The sequence below is a fragment of the Cyprinus carpio genome, chromosome B20 (assembly GCF_018340385.1).
Source record: "Cyprinus carpio isolate SPL01 chromosome B20, ASM1834038v1, whole genome shotgun sequence".
Classification (NCBI taxonomy): domain Eukaryota; kingdom Metazoa; phylum Chordata; class Actinopteri; order Cypriniformes; family Cyprinidae; genus Cyprinus; species Cyprinus carpio.
In genome coordinates, this window is record NC_056616.1 from 28187682 (window position 1) to 28204772 (window position 17091).

General features: G+C 36.1%; 1 protein-coding gene and 1 pseudogene across 1 annotated transcript; one reads left to right on the top strand and one right to left on the bottom strand.

Moving 5' to 3' along the window:
- The window catches only part of LOC109044947, a 37441-nt pseudogene extending 24405 nt beyond the window's left edge, over positions 1-13036 (bottom strand).
- Positions 13037-13072: 36 nt separating this feature from the next.
- On the top strand, positions 13073-15310 carry LOC109113617 (inactive hydroxysteroid dehydrogenase-like protein 1). The gene is made up of 4 exons (XM_019126436.2): positions 13073-13464; positions 13596-14041; positions 14743-14961; positions 15049-15310. Exons 1-4 carry the CDS (start codon positions 13245-13247, stop codon positions 15118-15120), a joined length of 957 nt encoding a protein of 318 aa, XP_018981981.1. The 5' UTR covers positions 13073-13244; the 3' UTR covers positions 15121-15310.
- Positions 15311-17091: the final 1781 nt, after the last annotated feature.

Here is a 17091-nt window from a genome sequence, read left to right on the forward strand (position 1 = left end):
AAAACATAAGTAATGCATGCACATGCAAAACTCATTACCACTATACTGGGGCACTTTGAGGTGTTGCTACATATATTATAAGATAAAACAATATGTTGACCACCACACTGAGATCACATGATCATCATCAGATCCAACAGCAAAATATAGATAAACAAAAATATTTATTGTTATCACAGGGAAAAATGTTTATTTTATATAAAATTCTGTCATTATTTACTTGCTTTCATGTTATTGCAAACCTCTACGGATTTTTTGGAAGACATCTTGAAGAATGTTGGTAACCAATTTTGGTTCCAAATTGACTTCCAATGCATTTTTTGTTCATACAATGAAAGTCAATGGGATGATGAAACTAACATTCTTCAAAAATCTTCTTTTAGAAGAAAACTGAATGACTTGAGGGTGAGTAAATGATCCCAGAATTGTCTTTTTTGGGTGGACTATCCCTTTACTGCAAGTATCACTAGCCACTAATATGAATATCAGAATAAAGCACTTTTTGAAAGTGGCATCTGATTTTAATACCTGTAGTTTTTTTGGTAAATCTTGAGAACATGTAGGTGACACACTCATTGATGGCTCCAGTCTGTTGGAGGAGTAGCAGCCCTTTTGGTGTGGCAGCAAAATTGAGCAGATTGTCCAACAACATCTCTCTTCCCAGGCCACCCTGCCAGAACCAAGACAAAAGATTCAGCATGAATGCTAATTATTCTTGTTCTTGTTGATTTTATTTCCACAGAACAGCGCTGGCAGGCCAAGCTCAAGTTTAGCACAGAAACAAACAGCTTGTGTAGGAACAAGAGAACACTGGAGGCGTGATGGAGCATTCTCACACGCTCTGCAGCTCCTGGGAAGTGATCACGGGGGAGCTCCAGGAACAGGAGTAGGAACTCTCTCCGACACGGAGCTTGTCTGCGGGGGAAGAGAATTCACTGTCAGGCTGGACTGCTACACTGCATTTAAAAAATACCCTTCGCCTAAATAATGAGACGACACGTTGAATGCAATGTTGATTCCTCACGCCGCTCCAACTTGCCCTTATGAAGGAAGGGGAACCCCGGGAGGTTTCATTACTGACGGCGCAGCACTTTACTGCTGCTTCTGTATTTCACAAAAATCCTCTTCACACAGCCCACAGAACGGACGTTCAGCAGTTCTTCCAAAATGAATACCGTTTTGCTTGGGGAAACATACACTGTAGGAGGTAAAGCTGCTGTCCAGACTAAGCTGAAAAATGGAGGCTTTATTTTGGCTGTGAGATGACTGATAATAACAAAATATACATTTTCAATAGGCAGAATTTTCATGTTTTGTTACAGTGTCTCACTAAAAAAAAAATGTGAAAAAATGTGAAAACTTTCTTTTAAACACACAAATTAAGTTAAGCTTTTAAGCTGAATCTATGCAAAGAGATACACTACTGATGGTCAGCAAGTTTTTGCCTTAATTTTTTCCATTATTCCATTATTATTTATTCATTTTATTTTTTAAAAGAAAGAAAGAAAGAAAGAAAGAAAGAAAAATAATTTCATATTCAAAACGCATACATTCCATTTGTCAAAAGTGACAGTAAAGGCACTTATAATGCTACAAAAGATTTCTATTTCAAATAAATGTTGTTATTTTGAACCATTTATTTAGTATTTATTTTTGTTTCCACAAAAATACTGAGCACAACTGTTTTCAACCTAATAATCATGTCTCCTGAGCACCAAATCAGCATATTAGAATAATTTCTGAAGGTTCGTGTGATACTGAATAGTGGAGTAATGATGCCGAAAATTAAGCTGTATTTTTATTTAATAAATGCAGCCTTGGTGAACATAACAGACTTTTAAAGTCATTTAAAAAAAAAAAAGTGTATTTGTCAATATGAGACAGGGAGTGGTCAGATTCCAAGACAAAAAAATCATGAGACAATTCAGTAAATTATGTGTTCCAGTCAGTGTTAAACATGACAACATCAAGGACAGACTACACAAGTTACTTTATGGTTAAAGAATTGCTTAATAAAGTTTGGAATAAACCGTCAACTACAGAGTAAACTGGTAATAACTGAATTAGTGAGGCTAGTGTGTGTAAAAGGTCACCGTTCTCCAGGCTTTAGCGATGCACTCATGCAGGCTGTATGGCCGTAGAACTTGCAGCCCCTCGCAGGTGTTGTACATCTGCCGACAGACAAAGATGAAGGCCCCGCTCACAGCAGGAGGAATTTCCAGCTCGCTGAACACATGCAGCTCTTTTGCCAACAGCCTCTGGGTAAACTGTACCACCACATGTGCTGCTGAAATACTGTGAAAATAACAACACAGTAATATAATACCATATCAAAGTACTTGGATCTCTGAATATTTTTAAAACTGCACTTTTAACTGCTGGACTTGTATGGCCAAATTAATGGTGGCACAACTGTAGTTGTTGACAACCTGGGCTATTCTATTCTATTCTATTCTATTCACATTAACATTTGTTTCTTTCACAAGGTATGCTACAACTCATCTCACTGAAGACACAGGTGTCAAAGGTTCCTTTCTTTTATTAAGAAACTCATTCTTTCATCTATGCATGCTGATGATATATATGGCACAAGTGCCGACTAGCTCAAGATGACACTAGCAGGAAGAAGAAATAATGAATGTAACCTGAGAGCAAAATTAGATTTACTTTACCTTTCACCCTCGGCCGAGACGAGATTTCTGTCATAAAGCAGGAGTGATAAACCTCGTTCAGTGGTTAGCGATCCTCGCCAGCATGTCTGCTATGTGAGTCAAGGCACTCTCTAGGGAATTTAATTTGGGCTGCAACAAAAGACAAATTGAAAATGCTTGGGGTGAACAGTATAATGCATATAAAAGGCTGCAGATGAGGTCTCTGATTAGATGTTATATATAAGGTTACCGTTTTATTTCAAGATTTAAATTAACAGGCTTCTTCTGTAGTGCTATAACTAAACTAAAATATTCTGTTTATGTTTTCCTTGAAGATACATCATGAAAATTGCATCAGTTCCTTTCTTATATGTGCTGTCACAAAGTTAGTTAAGAATCCATCATGCGTTATTTTACAATATAAATAATACATATAATAATACATTGTTTTGTTCTATTTTTTAAAGAAATTCAACAAGGATGCATTGAATTAATCTAATGTGACAGTAAAGACTGTTTTCAACAATCAATAATAAAAAAATGTTATAGCTGCACCCTAATATGTATATACTGAATGAAATATATATACTGTAGCTACACAGTATGTTGTTATGTTTTAATGTTAAAATAAATGAATAAAATCCAATGGAATTGATGTCACATTAACATAAATTCTTCCTGTGTTAGTTTTTCAATGCTTATGCAGTATTCAGCAACTTTTCTTTTTGCGAAAGTGTGAACTACAGTATTTGTCAAGATTGCCAAACGAAAAACTTTAAATTAGATGAAACGGCAGAATAGGGCCTAGTATAGAATGATTTCCTAATCATGTCTAGACTCTTGATTACGTGCTGATGGGAGTGTTCACGTTGTGCTGACCAGCTTTCCTTTGAGCAGGGTGATAACAGGAGCCAGCAGAGTTTCTATAACAGGGATTTGGTAGAGACACTCCACAGCACACTCAGTGCGGTCACACAGGGTCCTTAACACCTCCATCACAAGATTAGTGGGGGACAGGGAGTCTAGAGAATACACGTAAACAAACACACATAAACACCTCTGTGATAACTTGTTAGGAGCTTCAGGACACCATGTTTGTTATCGGCCTTAAATGTTACTGCAGAGCTCATTTAATGAATGATTTAAAGTGCAGCACAAACTACCCAATGAGGAAGAAAAAAAAAAAAGAACACGGAAACCATAGCCTACCTCTTTTTTAAAAAAAAAAATGTTATGTGCTTCAATATGTGATTTGTGCTTTTATGCTAGCTGGTTAAAGCCTGGTTCACCTGAAAATGAGAATTCTGTCATCATATGCACCAAATTTGCAAGACTTTCTTTCCACTGTGGAACCCAAAATGAGAAATGTTGAATAATCTAAGGGTCAATGTTTTCGATGCAATTACAATAGATGGGGATTGAAGGTTTCAAACATTAAAAGGGACATGAATATTCTTAAGAAAATTCACATTTCATTTTATGTTCCATGCTAGACATAAAGTCATATAGGCTTGGAATGACAAGATTGAGTAAACAATGACAGATTTTTCATTTTTTGTGAAAAATGTATAATCAGTCCAACATAATAATATACTAAGTTTTCTTGATAAGAGTCATTTATTTTAAGTTCATTAACCAGAAGAAGATATAACAGAAGCTTATCCTGGCAGTAATACAGTAATGTCACTGTGAGATGGATGATTTGGCACACCCATATTAGCACTAACATCTACATAAAAAGTCATAAAAATCACATGCTTCGACTTTAAAACACAGGCGTGGTTGAGTTTCTGAGGTAGAGTCAATCAGAGTTTATTACTCTATTACTCTTATAACGCACCTGCATGTGTCATCTGACCGCAGGAAGGTGTTTGGGTGTTGGTACATGATATTGATCAGAATCACAACTAAATCGGTCAAAGTTACCGGATCTGAAACAGGTGACAAATGTAGAGATAGTTTAGTGAGTCAGACTTGTTCTTCTCAAACATTATCCACAAGCTGGGCTTGTTTCCTCCCCTCTTAACCTACCTCTCCGCTTCTTCACTTTAATGGGAAAAAGTTTCCTTCCATTAGTGTACATCACAAGCCTCCCGAGCACACACAGCGAGTGAGAAGTGGGAACGAAGTAAACAAACTCCAGCTCTTTAGAAGTGTAGAGAGTTCTCCGAGCAGGGCCTGAGGGGCAAAACACAAGAACATCTCATTCGCAGAGCATGCTCTAAATGGATTCAGTCATTTGCATGTGACCTCCTGTTTCTAAATTAGCATTATACAAATTTAAATCTTTAAAAAACCTGAGTGCAGAAAGGTTGAATATTTAAAAAGCATTAGAGAAGAAGTGGGAGTGGTTAGGATTATTTTCTGGATTCCATAATCAGAAAAAAAGAATGAAATTATATACTGCTTCAAATTTCTAAACCAATTAAATAATATTTTTTATATAGAAAAGCATGAAGATAAATATTATTTTAAAGGGATACCCCACCCCAAAATGAAAATTTTGTCATTAATCACTTGCCCCCATGTCGTTCCAAACCCGCAAAAGCTACGTTCGTCTTCTGAACACAATTTAAGACATTTTGGATGAAAATCTGGAGGCCTGTGACTGTCCCATAAACTGCCAAGTAAATAACAGTGTCAAGGTCCATAAAAGGTATGAAATCCGTCGTCAGAAAACTCCTTCTGCCATCAGACGTGCAATCTGGGTTATATGAAGCGACGGGAACACTTTTGTAAATGAAAAAAGAAAAATAACAACTTTTTTCAACAATTCCTTTGTCAACAGTCTCCTCTGTGTCTCTCCATATTACCGTATGCTGTGTATGCTCTTCTGTATCATCCGCGCCACAAGGAAGTTGTTTTCTGACAACGACTTTCATACCTTTTATGGACCTTCTATTTGGCAGTCTATGGGGCAGTCACAGGCCTCCAGGTTTTCATCCAAAATATCTTAAATTGTGTTCCGAGCTTTTATGGGTTTGGATTGACATTGGGGATAAGTGATTAATGACAAAATTTTTCATTTTTGATACTGTGTGAATGGTTATAGTATCCCTTTAATTTCAATTTAAATTTAAACAATTTTTTTTTTTAAATCTGTATTTTTAAATAAAAATAATTCTCATGACAAATCAAGTACATTTCCTCCAATGATTCCCATAATGCAAAAAAGTAATTCTCAATACTGTAATTATGATAGAATTTATTATTCATTTTGAGCATTGATATATGGTGGTATACCTTGTTTAATTTATGCTGATTAAAACAAAATACACTGCAATCATCTAATCAGAATCCTCATTATGAATATCAAATATAAATTTAAACAAGCAGCAGTAAAATGTCTGTATACGTTAAACTACTGAGAATTTGTGGATGGAAATGTGCTGAATTGCCATTAAAATGATGGAATACAATGTAATATACATTTAAAAAACATATTTCAAGCATTATCTTTTTTCCTTTTCTTATTTTAAAATGTCAGCTGTATGTTTCTATGATACTGACCAGTTAGAGATTTTACAAGTGTTTTGACCTTGTAAGATAAGGTAGATTGATTCCACTGAAATATGACATCTGAAATCTGTTGTAATACTATACAAGTAACCAAAGTGAACTATTCTGTGAAACAACATAAACTGGCCCTGATCACAGAAACTACAGTAGATAAGTATTTTTTTTGAATACCACTGATGTGTTATGAATGTTTTACAGCTGTGGGTGGTTTTGAAAGTCTGATTGCTATGGCTTGTGAATACAGCAGAAGATCAAGTCAATATTGTGTGCATGTTTTGGTGGGTTTTTTTTCCATGTGAATCTTCCAGCTACAAAACAGAATCAGAATTCTGGTAAAGCTCACAATCCTCAAACCCTTGGAATTATCTCTGGCAATGATAATCTAGCTAGTTGACCATGTGAGGACAGTCTGTAGCAGCATACAGGGGAAAACTACATACTACATGTGCACATTGTGGGTAAAAGTTCAGCCGTACCAATCTGCTGATGTTCAAGACTGTGGATAATTTCCAAAGTTTCTTCTCTAACTGAATCACAGGAATCGAAGTAATAAATGCACTGCTGCAGAGCATTAACAATCTGGGGAAAAGGATCCATAAAATCCAGAATTAATTACCTGAATACATTCTATCATTAGCACTGAAAAAACTGTCCATTTTTAACCCATTTCATTTTAAACTAGCCAGTGAATGTTGATTATGTTTGGATTAGAATATTATCATACAACAAAATATCCTATAATTTCTACAATGTACAGAATGAATACTGTGCTTCAGTATGCTTATTTTAGATGCAAACCATTAAAATCATGCTCATAAAATCATGTGACAACAAATGTAGCATAATATTTTTGAAATGTCTATTATACTGTTTTATACTGCATGGTATAACTACATGGTATAACTACTCACCAAAGACTTGTATTTCCTCTCAAGAAGTCTTAAGACAACAGTTCTGCTGTAGTAGCCATGCTAGAAGACAATATTTTGACATCACTTTTAACAGTATCACATACTGTATACATTTAAAAACACATTTTTCTAATCAGTATTTGTCATTTACATACCTAAAACATCCTGAAAAGAGGATAAATTTACTTGAGAAGCAAAACTGAAAGTTTTCCTCTTTTAAGTCTAAAAGATTTGTTCGTACCAATAACAATAACTAAACTCAAAATTTTAAAAATCCAAACTATAACGATAAAATTGACAGGCAATAACAACCCTTACTAAATATAAAAGATGTGCAGTATTTATATTCACAAAACATAAATTAAGTATGTGCTTACAATAAACAAAACATTATGGCTAATGTAGTAATTATTTTAAGAAAAATCAACTTAAGATATATATACATGCCATGTTCCTTTTTTTTTTTTTACTGGAAAGTAAAGTTAAAATTCCAAAATATTAATTTAGAAAATGGTTTGTGTGTTTTTTTTTTTTTTTGGTTTTGTTTATTCTTTGATAAAACCTTGGCTCACCATCCATTTCTTAAACCAGGTGGCTTTGATATCTAGCAGAGAGATTAAGTGTATAGGCTCTAGGGATTTTTCTGAGCCGGGACTGCTCATGCCCTGTTCAGAATGCAGAGCGAGAAGAGAGAGGGTGTTCTCAATGATTTCCTCCATGTACCTAGAGGAAAGGCACAGGGAAAAAAAATAAAAAATCATTTATATTCAAGCCAATCTGACACAATCAATATATAGCATAAAATATTTGGGAAATGTGTTTGAAACATGAAAGCTCACTTCTCAGGATGTCGTATCCAAAATGTTGTCACTTCCTTCTGAAAGTCATTTATTAATCTCATCTAGAATGACCAGAAAGAAAGAAACTCATCTTTATACAAGCAAGCAAAACTTTATTCATATTTTTATCCAAGCCAGCTAAACTTTACTTATCTTCATTCATAGGAGGAAGGAAATGTCACATACTTGTTTGAGGAGACGGGCCATATCTGGTCTGTTCGCATCAATACTTGTAGAGCCGCTGGGAAAACTCAACTTATGGTAGAGGAAATGAGCCTCCAAGCTTTTCGCTGAAGAGAGATGTTGACACTGTTGACACTGACGGACTGACATGCACGTATATACCGAATATTAAAAGATACTTCATACTGCTAAAATAAGCTTAAGCTATTACCTATGGTACTGTAGATATCCTTAGTCACATTTAATGGAGAAGACGAAAATGTTTTTTTTGCAAAAAAACTGAAGGACTTTATCCTGTGAAAGCAAAACATGTTAACAACAGTGTTATTTTAGTATCATCGTGATACTATGATACTGTTTTCATTAATATTCTCAATTAGGATTTTTTTTATTACATTTTATTATGTTTTAATGATTCGTTTGTATGTTTTTCTCATTTTTTATTTCTTTATATATAGTTTATATTATTAATAAAATTTATATAGTTTATATTTCACTTTTAGTTTTAGTTACTGGAGTACAGCAATTTAAACAAAAATTAAATGTTTAGGTTTTTTTAATAAGTTTTATTTTACTTCAGGTAATGATTTTTTTATGTTTTTAGTTTTAGTTGATTATAACAACCCTGGTTCATAATACATATAATAAACTCCCACCTATTGTGCGATTCAACGCTGTTAGTGAAACAGGTCATGGCCTCCCATTTCACATGACACCTCTTCTCTGTAAACTGCTTGAAAATGATGGCCCTTGTATTTCTACATTAAGCTGCTAAGGAAACTATTTTGTTGTTGAGGCCATGGCTAAGGTCAGTCCTTATTTAGCACTTATCTCTTACACTGAGCTCAGGGTCAGGGTCAGTGAGCACAGCAGAGAGGTTTCGGCGCAGGCCAGTCCAGCTTTCACAGCTCAGGACATCAGAGGGAGGGGCATAGCACAAAGACTGCAAAGCTTCCATGCGAACCTGCAATTAAACAGTTCAGGATGACCACTTCATCTCTGAATCAGAATGACAGTTCTCTCTTTCTACAATTGAAAACTATGGGAAGTGGGTGTATCAAGACGAGATTTCACCTCTCGTGGTCTACCGGGGTCAAGCTTCTCAGCGATGACTTGAAGTTGTTCATGCTTGATGAATGCATAGCTCTGCATGTTGAAATCAAAGAAGTTAATGATTCAGTCTATGGTATGAATGTACAGTCATAGAATAAGAAAGGTTGAGATAACCACAATGATATGCTTGTCCAAGAAACAATAGGAGCCTCTGTAACTTATCTGAACTTATACAATAACCTGATTAAATGAAGAGTCACTGTCAGAGCAGTTTTCAGTGTAATGACTGCTTGACTGCTCATGTTGGCTCTTCCTGTCCATTTCCTCTTTCTTCAGCTGATCTTCCTCAAATTTATTGATCAGTGATTCCACAACCACCATCATGGTCTGTTTCAGAGTCTGCATCATCTGTTTATACCTACAGATTAAACACACACACACACACACGATGTACTAAACTACCCATACTCGGAGATATCGCTGAAACAATAAAAACAGAAATCACTCCCATGAATCACTGATAATACCATAATCAATTTACGACAGTAATGAAGTACATTTACTTGAGTATTGTACTTATGTTCATTTCTTAAGTATCTGTATATTTTTTTCTGGAAACTTAAGACTTTAACCACTTTACATTTGAAAGACAAATATCATACTTTTCACTCCACTAGATTTCTATCAAGGTCCTCGAAGTGAAAGTGAAAGTGACGTGACATTCAGCCAAGTATGGTGGCCCATACTCAGAATTCGTGGTCTGCATTTAACCCATCCAAAGTGCACACACACACAGAGCAGTGAACACACACACACACTGTGAACACACACCCGGAGCAGTGGGCAGCCATTCTTATACTCAGTCATGGTATTGAAGGTGGAGAGAGAACTGTACATGCACTCCCCTCACCCACAATTCCTGCCGGCCCGAGAGTCCAACTCTCTAACCATTAGGCCATGACTTCCCACAGTAGATAAGTAGATAGTCGTTACTATGTAACAGCTTTGAAAGTCAGTGGGTGATTTTTGTCTTCTCTAAAATGTGACTTACACAGCTACTATTGTGTTGATGGGTTTTAAAGTAGGTTTTTTCCTTAGTCTGTATTTACAGCAATTCACTGTCCACTCAGTTCAATTGTGGATGAATGGCTACAGGTAGATAAATGAGATCACTTGTTTCATTTCTATAGGTTTTTAACATGCTAAAAGCTCTTCATTCCAAAGATACTACATACTAGTCAGTGTATTCACTAGGCATAATGCATTGCAAGTTGCTTCAGAGGCATAAGGCATTGCAAGTATTACATACAGCAATAAATAAACAGTGCATTGACATAAAAAAAAAAAAACCTTCTGGTACTTAAGTACTTAAGAGCAAGTACTTCTGCACTTTTACTTAAGTAAAAATCTGTCTTGACAACTTTCATTTATATTACCAGCAGTATCTGTACTTTGAAGTTGTGTACTTTGTCCACATCTGGTTTGAATAAATATGAAAACATTACTACTGTATCAGTTTCCACAAAAACATTAAGCAGCGCAACTGTTTCCAAATACAATAATTATATATATATATATATATATTTTTTTAAATCAGCATATTACAATGATTTCTGAAGGATCATGTGACACTGAAGAATGGAGTAATGATTTTGAAAATTCAGATGTATCATTCATATACTGTATATTTTTCTTGCCTTTATTACGACAGTACTCACCGCCAGGAAGCAAGTGGGAGAGAGAGAGGGGGACAGTATCAGGAAATATTCATGAGCTGTGACTCGAACTCGGGACGCCAAAGCACAACAGCGATATGCCATAAGGCTATTGGCGCAGACTCCTTTTTTTATTAAATAAATGATTGGCGAGCACAAGAAAATTCAAAAACATTTTTTAAATCTTACCTACCCCTAACTTTATTGTATTTTGCGATATATTGTGTATATGTTAAAAAACATAGTTTTATATCCTCTTGTTGGCTCTGATTCATTTATGCAATTTGCAATGCTTTATGGGATACATAGTTCATTTGATCCTATAAGACATTACTTACACAGTCTTGAGCATGTGTTTTGCTTAAAATCAGTGACTGTAGTGTTGTTATTTATTCTGAAGATGGCTGGTTTGTTTCATGGCGTAGAACTTTTTATTGAAAGAATTTTGAAAATATTTATGGAGAAAGTTAATGTGAAAACAGCTGCTGAAACTGAATTTATCTGAAAATATTCCATATCAAACTACTTTCAAAATTACATTTGTGCTTATATTTTTGCATCATGCAATGAGAAAGCGAAGCGTTTAATAAAACATCTTATTAGTTACATCGGAAAACACACGGTACTTTCCCTTTCATCATTGCATTACATCATTGATTTCATTTTCAAAAGATTCCTGACAATATTTACTTTCTCCATTGCATTGATTCAGATATGTTTGCATCATGCAGTGAGCAAACATCCACAAAAGCATCTTATCATAAAAAGAAACACTTGGTAACAGGAATCATAAAAACACATACTGTGTGGACTCCCTAGTCCTCTTCGTAACAGCATGGACCAGGGTGTCCTGTCCTGGACCAATAGCATGACCGTCACCTCTGGTGAAATTCTCAGTCTCTTCTTCAATAACAGTTCCCAAACTGCTCTCTACATACTCCCGCAGGTACTTCACAAACTCATAGCTGAAAAACAGAGGGAGGGCATGAAAACAGATCAAACAAACAGTAATCACAATCAAGTTTAACAGGTACTGGAAGAGAAAGGTCTCTGACTTGTGAAAGTTCTTGTCAGTTTCCTCCAAATGAAGCAAAATCTCCTCAGCACATTCTACCGATGGTGCTCCGGAGATTCTGTCTTTGACACTTTTTAGGAGCTCTCGCAGCAGGCTCTGGAGCTCTGCCTCATCCTCGCTGGAGAACTGAGACATCGCTTCTCAGGGGTGTGATTAGCTCTTCTCTACAGGGGGTCTCTCCTACTTAGAGAAACAAGGTGCTAAGTAAGGTGTGTTTGACCTGTAGTAACAATGGTGAGAAGTATAGACAATCTATGTGGTACATATTCCCACAAAGTTTAGATTCCTGGAATGATTTTGAAGGAGTTTCCATGTATGCTGGACACTTGTTTGCTGCTTTTTCTTCAGTATCCGACTCAATCCATTATACAGTAAAACAAACAATGCATTTTTAAAATGAAATTAATATGTATCCACAAATTGTATTTGTCTATAAAACTAATTTCAAACATTAGAGCCATCGCCAAATCATAAGACACATAGAATCATGTCAAGTTTGCTCAAATTTGATTGGTTTATCTACATTACACAAGTCTAACTAATATCCCTAAAAATATTAAACAGGGATAACATTTAGGCTACATCATATCCCATCCCTACATGTCATTAAATATTATGTACGTACTTAAACTTGAGATGTTCAGAATTCAAGCGTTGGTATTAAGCTTATATTTTCTCATTAACAAATATACATTACGCATACAGCTCACAGTTTTAAACATTAATGTTACCTGCAACACTTTCTTATCATGTCCAAACAGATGAGCTACGTCGCTTCCTTAACATTAAAAATATTTCATAATCAGTCGTTTCATAAAGCACAAAGCTGTGTATAAATCAGCTTAGCAGCCGTTAGCACTACCCGTTTCTATGGAAACAAGCCCAGCTGAGCTAAATCATCCGCAATAAAACACCCGTTATTTGCAAAAAATAACCTTCACGGCACAACCATAGGCATATATCCGGTGTCTAAACGTTTACGTTAGCGAATACTGCAAAAATAAATACGACAAAACCGCAGAAATACGAATAAAGGTGATGTTTGCATGTTTGACGCTGACTGAAGACGCCAGTGTTGATCACGTGACGCGAGTGTATCACGTGACTTTTAAATGTTCCGGGTTTCCTGATTCACGTTGTGTGACAAAACCGAAGAGGAGAAGCTGGTGAAATAGTACTCGTATTAACAAACGTAGTCACGCTAGTTGAGTGCACACTAATTCGTTGAATGTAAAAGATTATATTTTTTTCATTAGCAGCTCATTTACAGTAAATAATTGTACGGATTTCAGCTTATAATGGCCGCTGTTGACAGCTTCCAGCTTTTGTATAGAGAAATTGCCAGATCGTGCAGTTGTTATGTGGAAACGCTGGCGCTCGTGGGTGCGTGTTACACAGCCAGCAAGGCTGTGATATTTATGAGGGACTGCTATAGTCTGATAAGGCTTCACTTTATTCCTCGTCTTGTCTCCCATAGAGATCTTAGTCAGCAGTATGGACAATGGGCTCTTATATGTGGTAGGTTTAAAAGCGAATAATCATCATATTTGATTATCTAATTCATGCATTGAACTGTTGTGTTATAATAATACATACTGATATGTACCAAACCTAAATGGACAAAAATGACCCCTTCCTTTTTCCAATAGGTGCTTCAGAGGCCATAGCAAAAGCATATGCAGAGGAACTGGCCAGACATGGCATCTGTGTGATTCTGATCAGCAGTGACATCAGTAACTTAGGTGACACTGCCAAAGCCATTTCAGACACTTACGGGGTAGAGGCCATTTTAATAGAAGCAGATTTCAGCCAGGGCCCCTCAGCCTGCAAGCCCATTAAAGATGCCATAAGCAGTAAAGATATTGGATTCATTGTTAACAGTCTGGATGGGTCTCTGGACCTCTCTCAAGGCTTTAAGGACCTCTCTGAATCTATAGTGTGGGACACTATCAATAGAAATATAGTAGCTGCCACTCTTGTCACCCGTCTGGTACTGCCCAATATGGTGGACAGGGGAAAAGGAGCAGTGGTCAACATTTCTGATGGGCTCTGCTTGTGTCCGACTTCCAGAAAGGCTGCTCTTTCTGCATCTACGGTTAGATCTCTACTCGTTTTCGATCAGTTAGAGTGCTGCCATGATGATGTATTTTTGTAGACCAATCAGGAAGTGAGCATTACCATGGTTCTCTTGACAACACCCCAACAGGATTTTACGATTGGATTTTGGATTCTTGCAAAAAAAAAAAAAAAACACCCTGTGACCAAAAAAGTTTATGATTCTTCATGTTTGGATAATCATGATAATCTTCACAAATGAACACAACTTTTATGAATTATGAAGCCTACAAATACAATCGACAGAAGTTAAACTACAGAACTACACCATGGTCACATGACTTCAACATCATCACCTTTAAGTATCCAACAACTCTTTTCTCTGAAAGTTTAAGTTGGAATAGTTTGAAGGAGTGAGACTGTAAAAGTGGACTAGTGAGTACTGTAGATGAGTTTACCAGTTTGGCATGATGACGTTTAATGTCTGACAACCTGTGTTGTTCATTTAGCCAATAAAACATTAAAATGTCTTGAGCTTGGGTTAAACACAGACCTTATTTTTGGGCATTTAACCATTAAAATAAATAAATAAATTACTTCAGGGCAATGGAAGCAGAAGTGCTAAAATGCAAACTCGTTTTTGGGGTTTGGCCTACAAAAATGTCATCCCTGCAGCACTTAATATACTATGCAGTGTTTTAATTTGTCTTATGATTCTCTCGTGTTTTAAATTCCCCACAGGCTTTTCTTGATAACTTCAGTCGCTCTCTGCACTATGAATATGGTCATCGAGGAGTCTTTGTGCAGAGTTTGCTGCCTTTTAGAGTCTCATCTCAAGGATCCGAGGGTTATGGTCCTGTTGGCTGGCTGGTGCCAAGCCCACAAGTGTATGCCAGCCATGCTCTTTCAACTCTAGGCATTTCTCACCGAACCACGGGATACTGGCCTCATGCCATACAGGTAGTCAATCAATCATTGTATTTTTTATATATATAAATAAAACAAGGTATGTGTGAATTTAGTATTTCTATGCTTTTATTTTTCTAGTTTCGACTGGCGCAGTGCATGCCAGAGTGGGTATGGATGCTGAGATCACGTATATTCACGAGGGCCACCTGACAGGGATGTTTCCCATCCATGTGAAAGACCTAGTTCTTGAAATTGATGTTGCAGAGTTTATTTTGACCAAACTAACTGAAGTAGTTTAAGTCTTTGGTTCTTTTAATTGTGATGATTTTGGCTCACATTTAACAAAAACCCACCAATTCAGTATCTCAACAAATTAGAATACTTCATAAGACCAATAGAAAAAAAAACTTTTTTTTTTTAGTGAATTGTTGGCCTTCTGGAAAGTATGTTCATTTACTGTACGTGTACTCAATACTTGGTAGGGGCTCCTTTTGCTTAAATTACTGCTTCAATTCAGCGTGGCATGGGAGTGATCAGTTTGTGGCACTGCTGAGGTGGTATGGAAGCCCAGGTTTCTTTGACAGTGGCCTTCAGTTCATCTGCATTTTTTGGTCTCTTGTTTCTCATTTTCCTCTTGACAATGCCCCACAGATTCTCTATGGGGTTCAGATCTGGTGAGTTTGCTGGCCAGTCAAGCACACCAACACCATGGTCATATAACCAACTTTTTGGTGCTCTAGGACCTTGGTTTCCAAATGAAATACAAAACTTGCTCTCATTTGAAAAGAGGACTTTGGACCACTGGGCAACAGTCCAGTTCTTCTTCTCCTTAGCCCAGGTAAGATGCCTCTGACGTTGTCTGTGGTTCAGGAGTGGCTTAACGAGGAATACGACAACTGTAGCCAAATTCCTTGACACGCCTGTGTGTGGTGGATCTTGATGCCTTGACCCCAGCCTCAGTCCATTCCTTGTGAAGTTCACTCAAATTCTTAAATCGATTTTGCTTGACAATCCTCATAAGGCTGCGGTTCTCTCGGTTGGTTGTGCATCTTTTTCTTCCACAGTTTTTCCTTCCACTCAAATTTCTGTTAACATGCTTGGATACAGCACTCTGTGAACAGCCAGCTTCTTTGGCAATGAATGTTTGTGGCTTACCCTTCTTGTGAAGGGTGTCAATGATTGTCTTCAGGACAACTGTCAGTTCAGCAGTCTTCCCCATGATTGTGTAGCCTAATGAACCAAACTGAGAGACCATTTTGAAGGCTCAGGAAACCTTTTCAGGTGTTTTGAGTTGATTAGCTGATTGACATGTCACCATATTCTTATATAGTGAATTTGTGGGTTTTTGTTAAATGTGAGCCAAAATCATCACAATTAAAATAACCAAAGACTTAAACTACTTCAGTCTGTGTGCATTGAATGAATTTAATACACCAGGTTCACAATTTGAGTTGAATTACTGTAATTAACTTTTGACATTCTAATTTATTGAGATGCACCTGTACAAGTTGTTTGAATGGTTGGAACATGATAACAAATCTATAATATTTATTTACTACTGCTTTTTTCTTTAATCGATTCTTAATCAATTTTCAAAAGTCAAAATCAAAAAATTATAAAAAAAAAAAAAGTTTTTTAAAATAAATAATTAATTTTTAATCCAAATTTTTTTGAGAGTATACTGGCTATACTCAATACAGTAGATCTTCACTGCATCATTGTATAGCCAGTGTTTGGTTCCTGCAGTGTATCTCATTTAGTTGTTCAAACTAAGAACTTATCAATAAAAAGCTCCAATGTTTACAAAAAGACGATTTTTTTATTTATTTAAAGATTCTGATATAGTCTTCATTAACTGAAATGCAGTTTAATACTGCATGAAAGTGTTTGATTTTTAATGTTAAATTATTTTGTAATAGATCAAATCAATGTTGTCAAATTATTTTGTAATAAATAAAAGGTCCAAGATTTATATATGCTATCAGCATGACTAGAGTTTATACAATCCATTGGTCAACACACTCTCAGTGGTCATTAAAAAAAATTCAACAATTACCATTACCACCATGAATAGGAGTTTTTTTCAGCAATGGATTTTTACAATAGTCAAAACTGAAGAACGGTATGGAGAATAAAATTATTTTAGAAATAGGCGGAATTAAAGGTGTATCTAAAAATCAC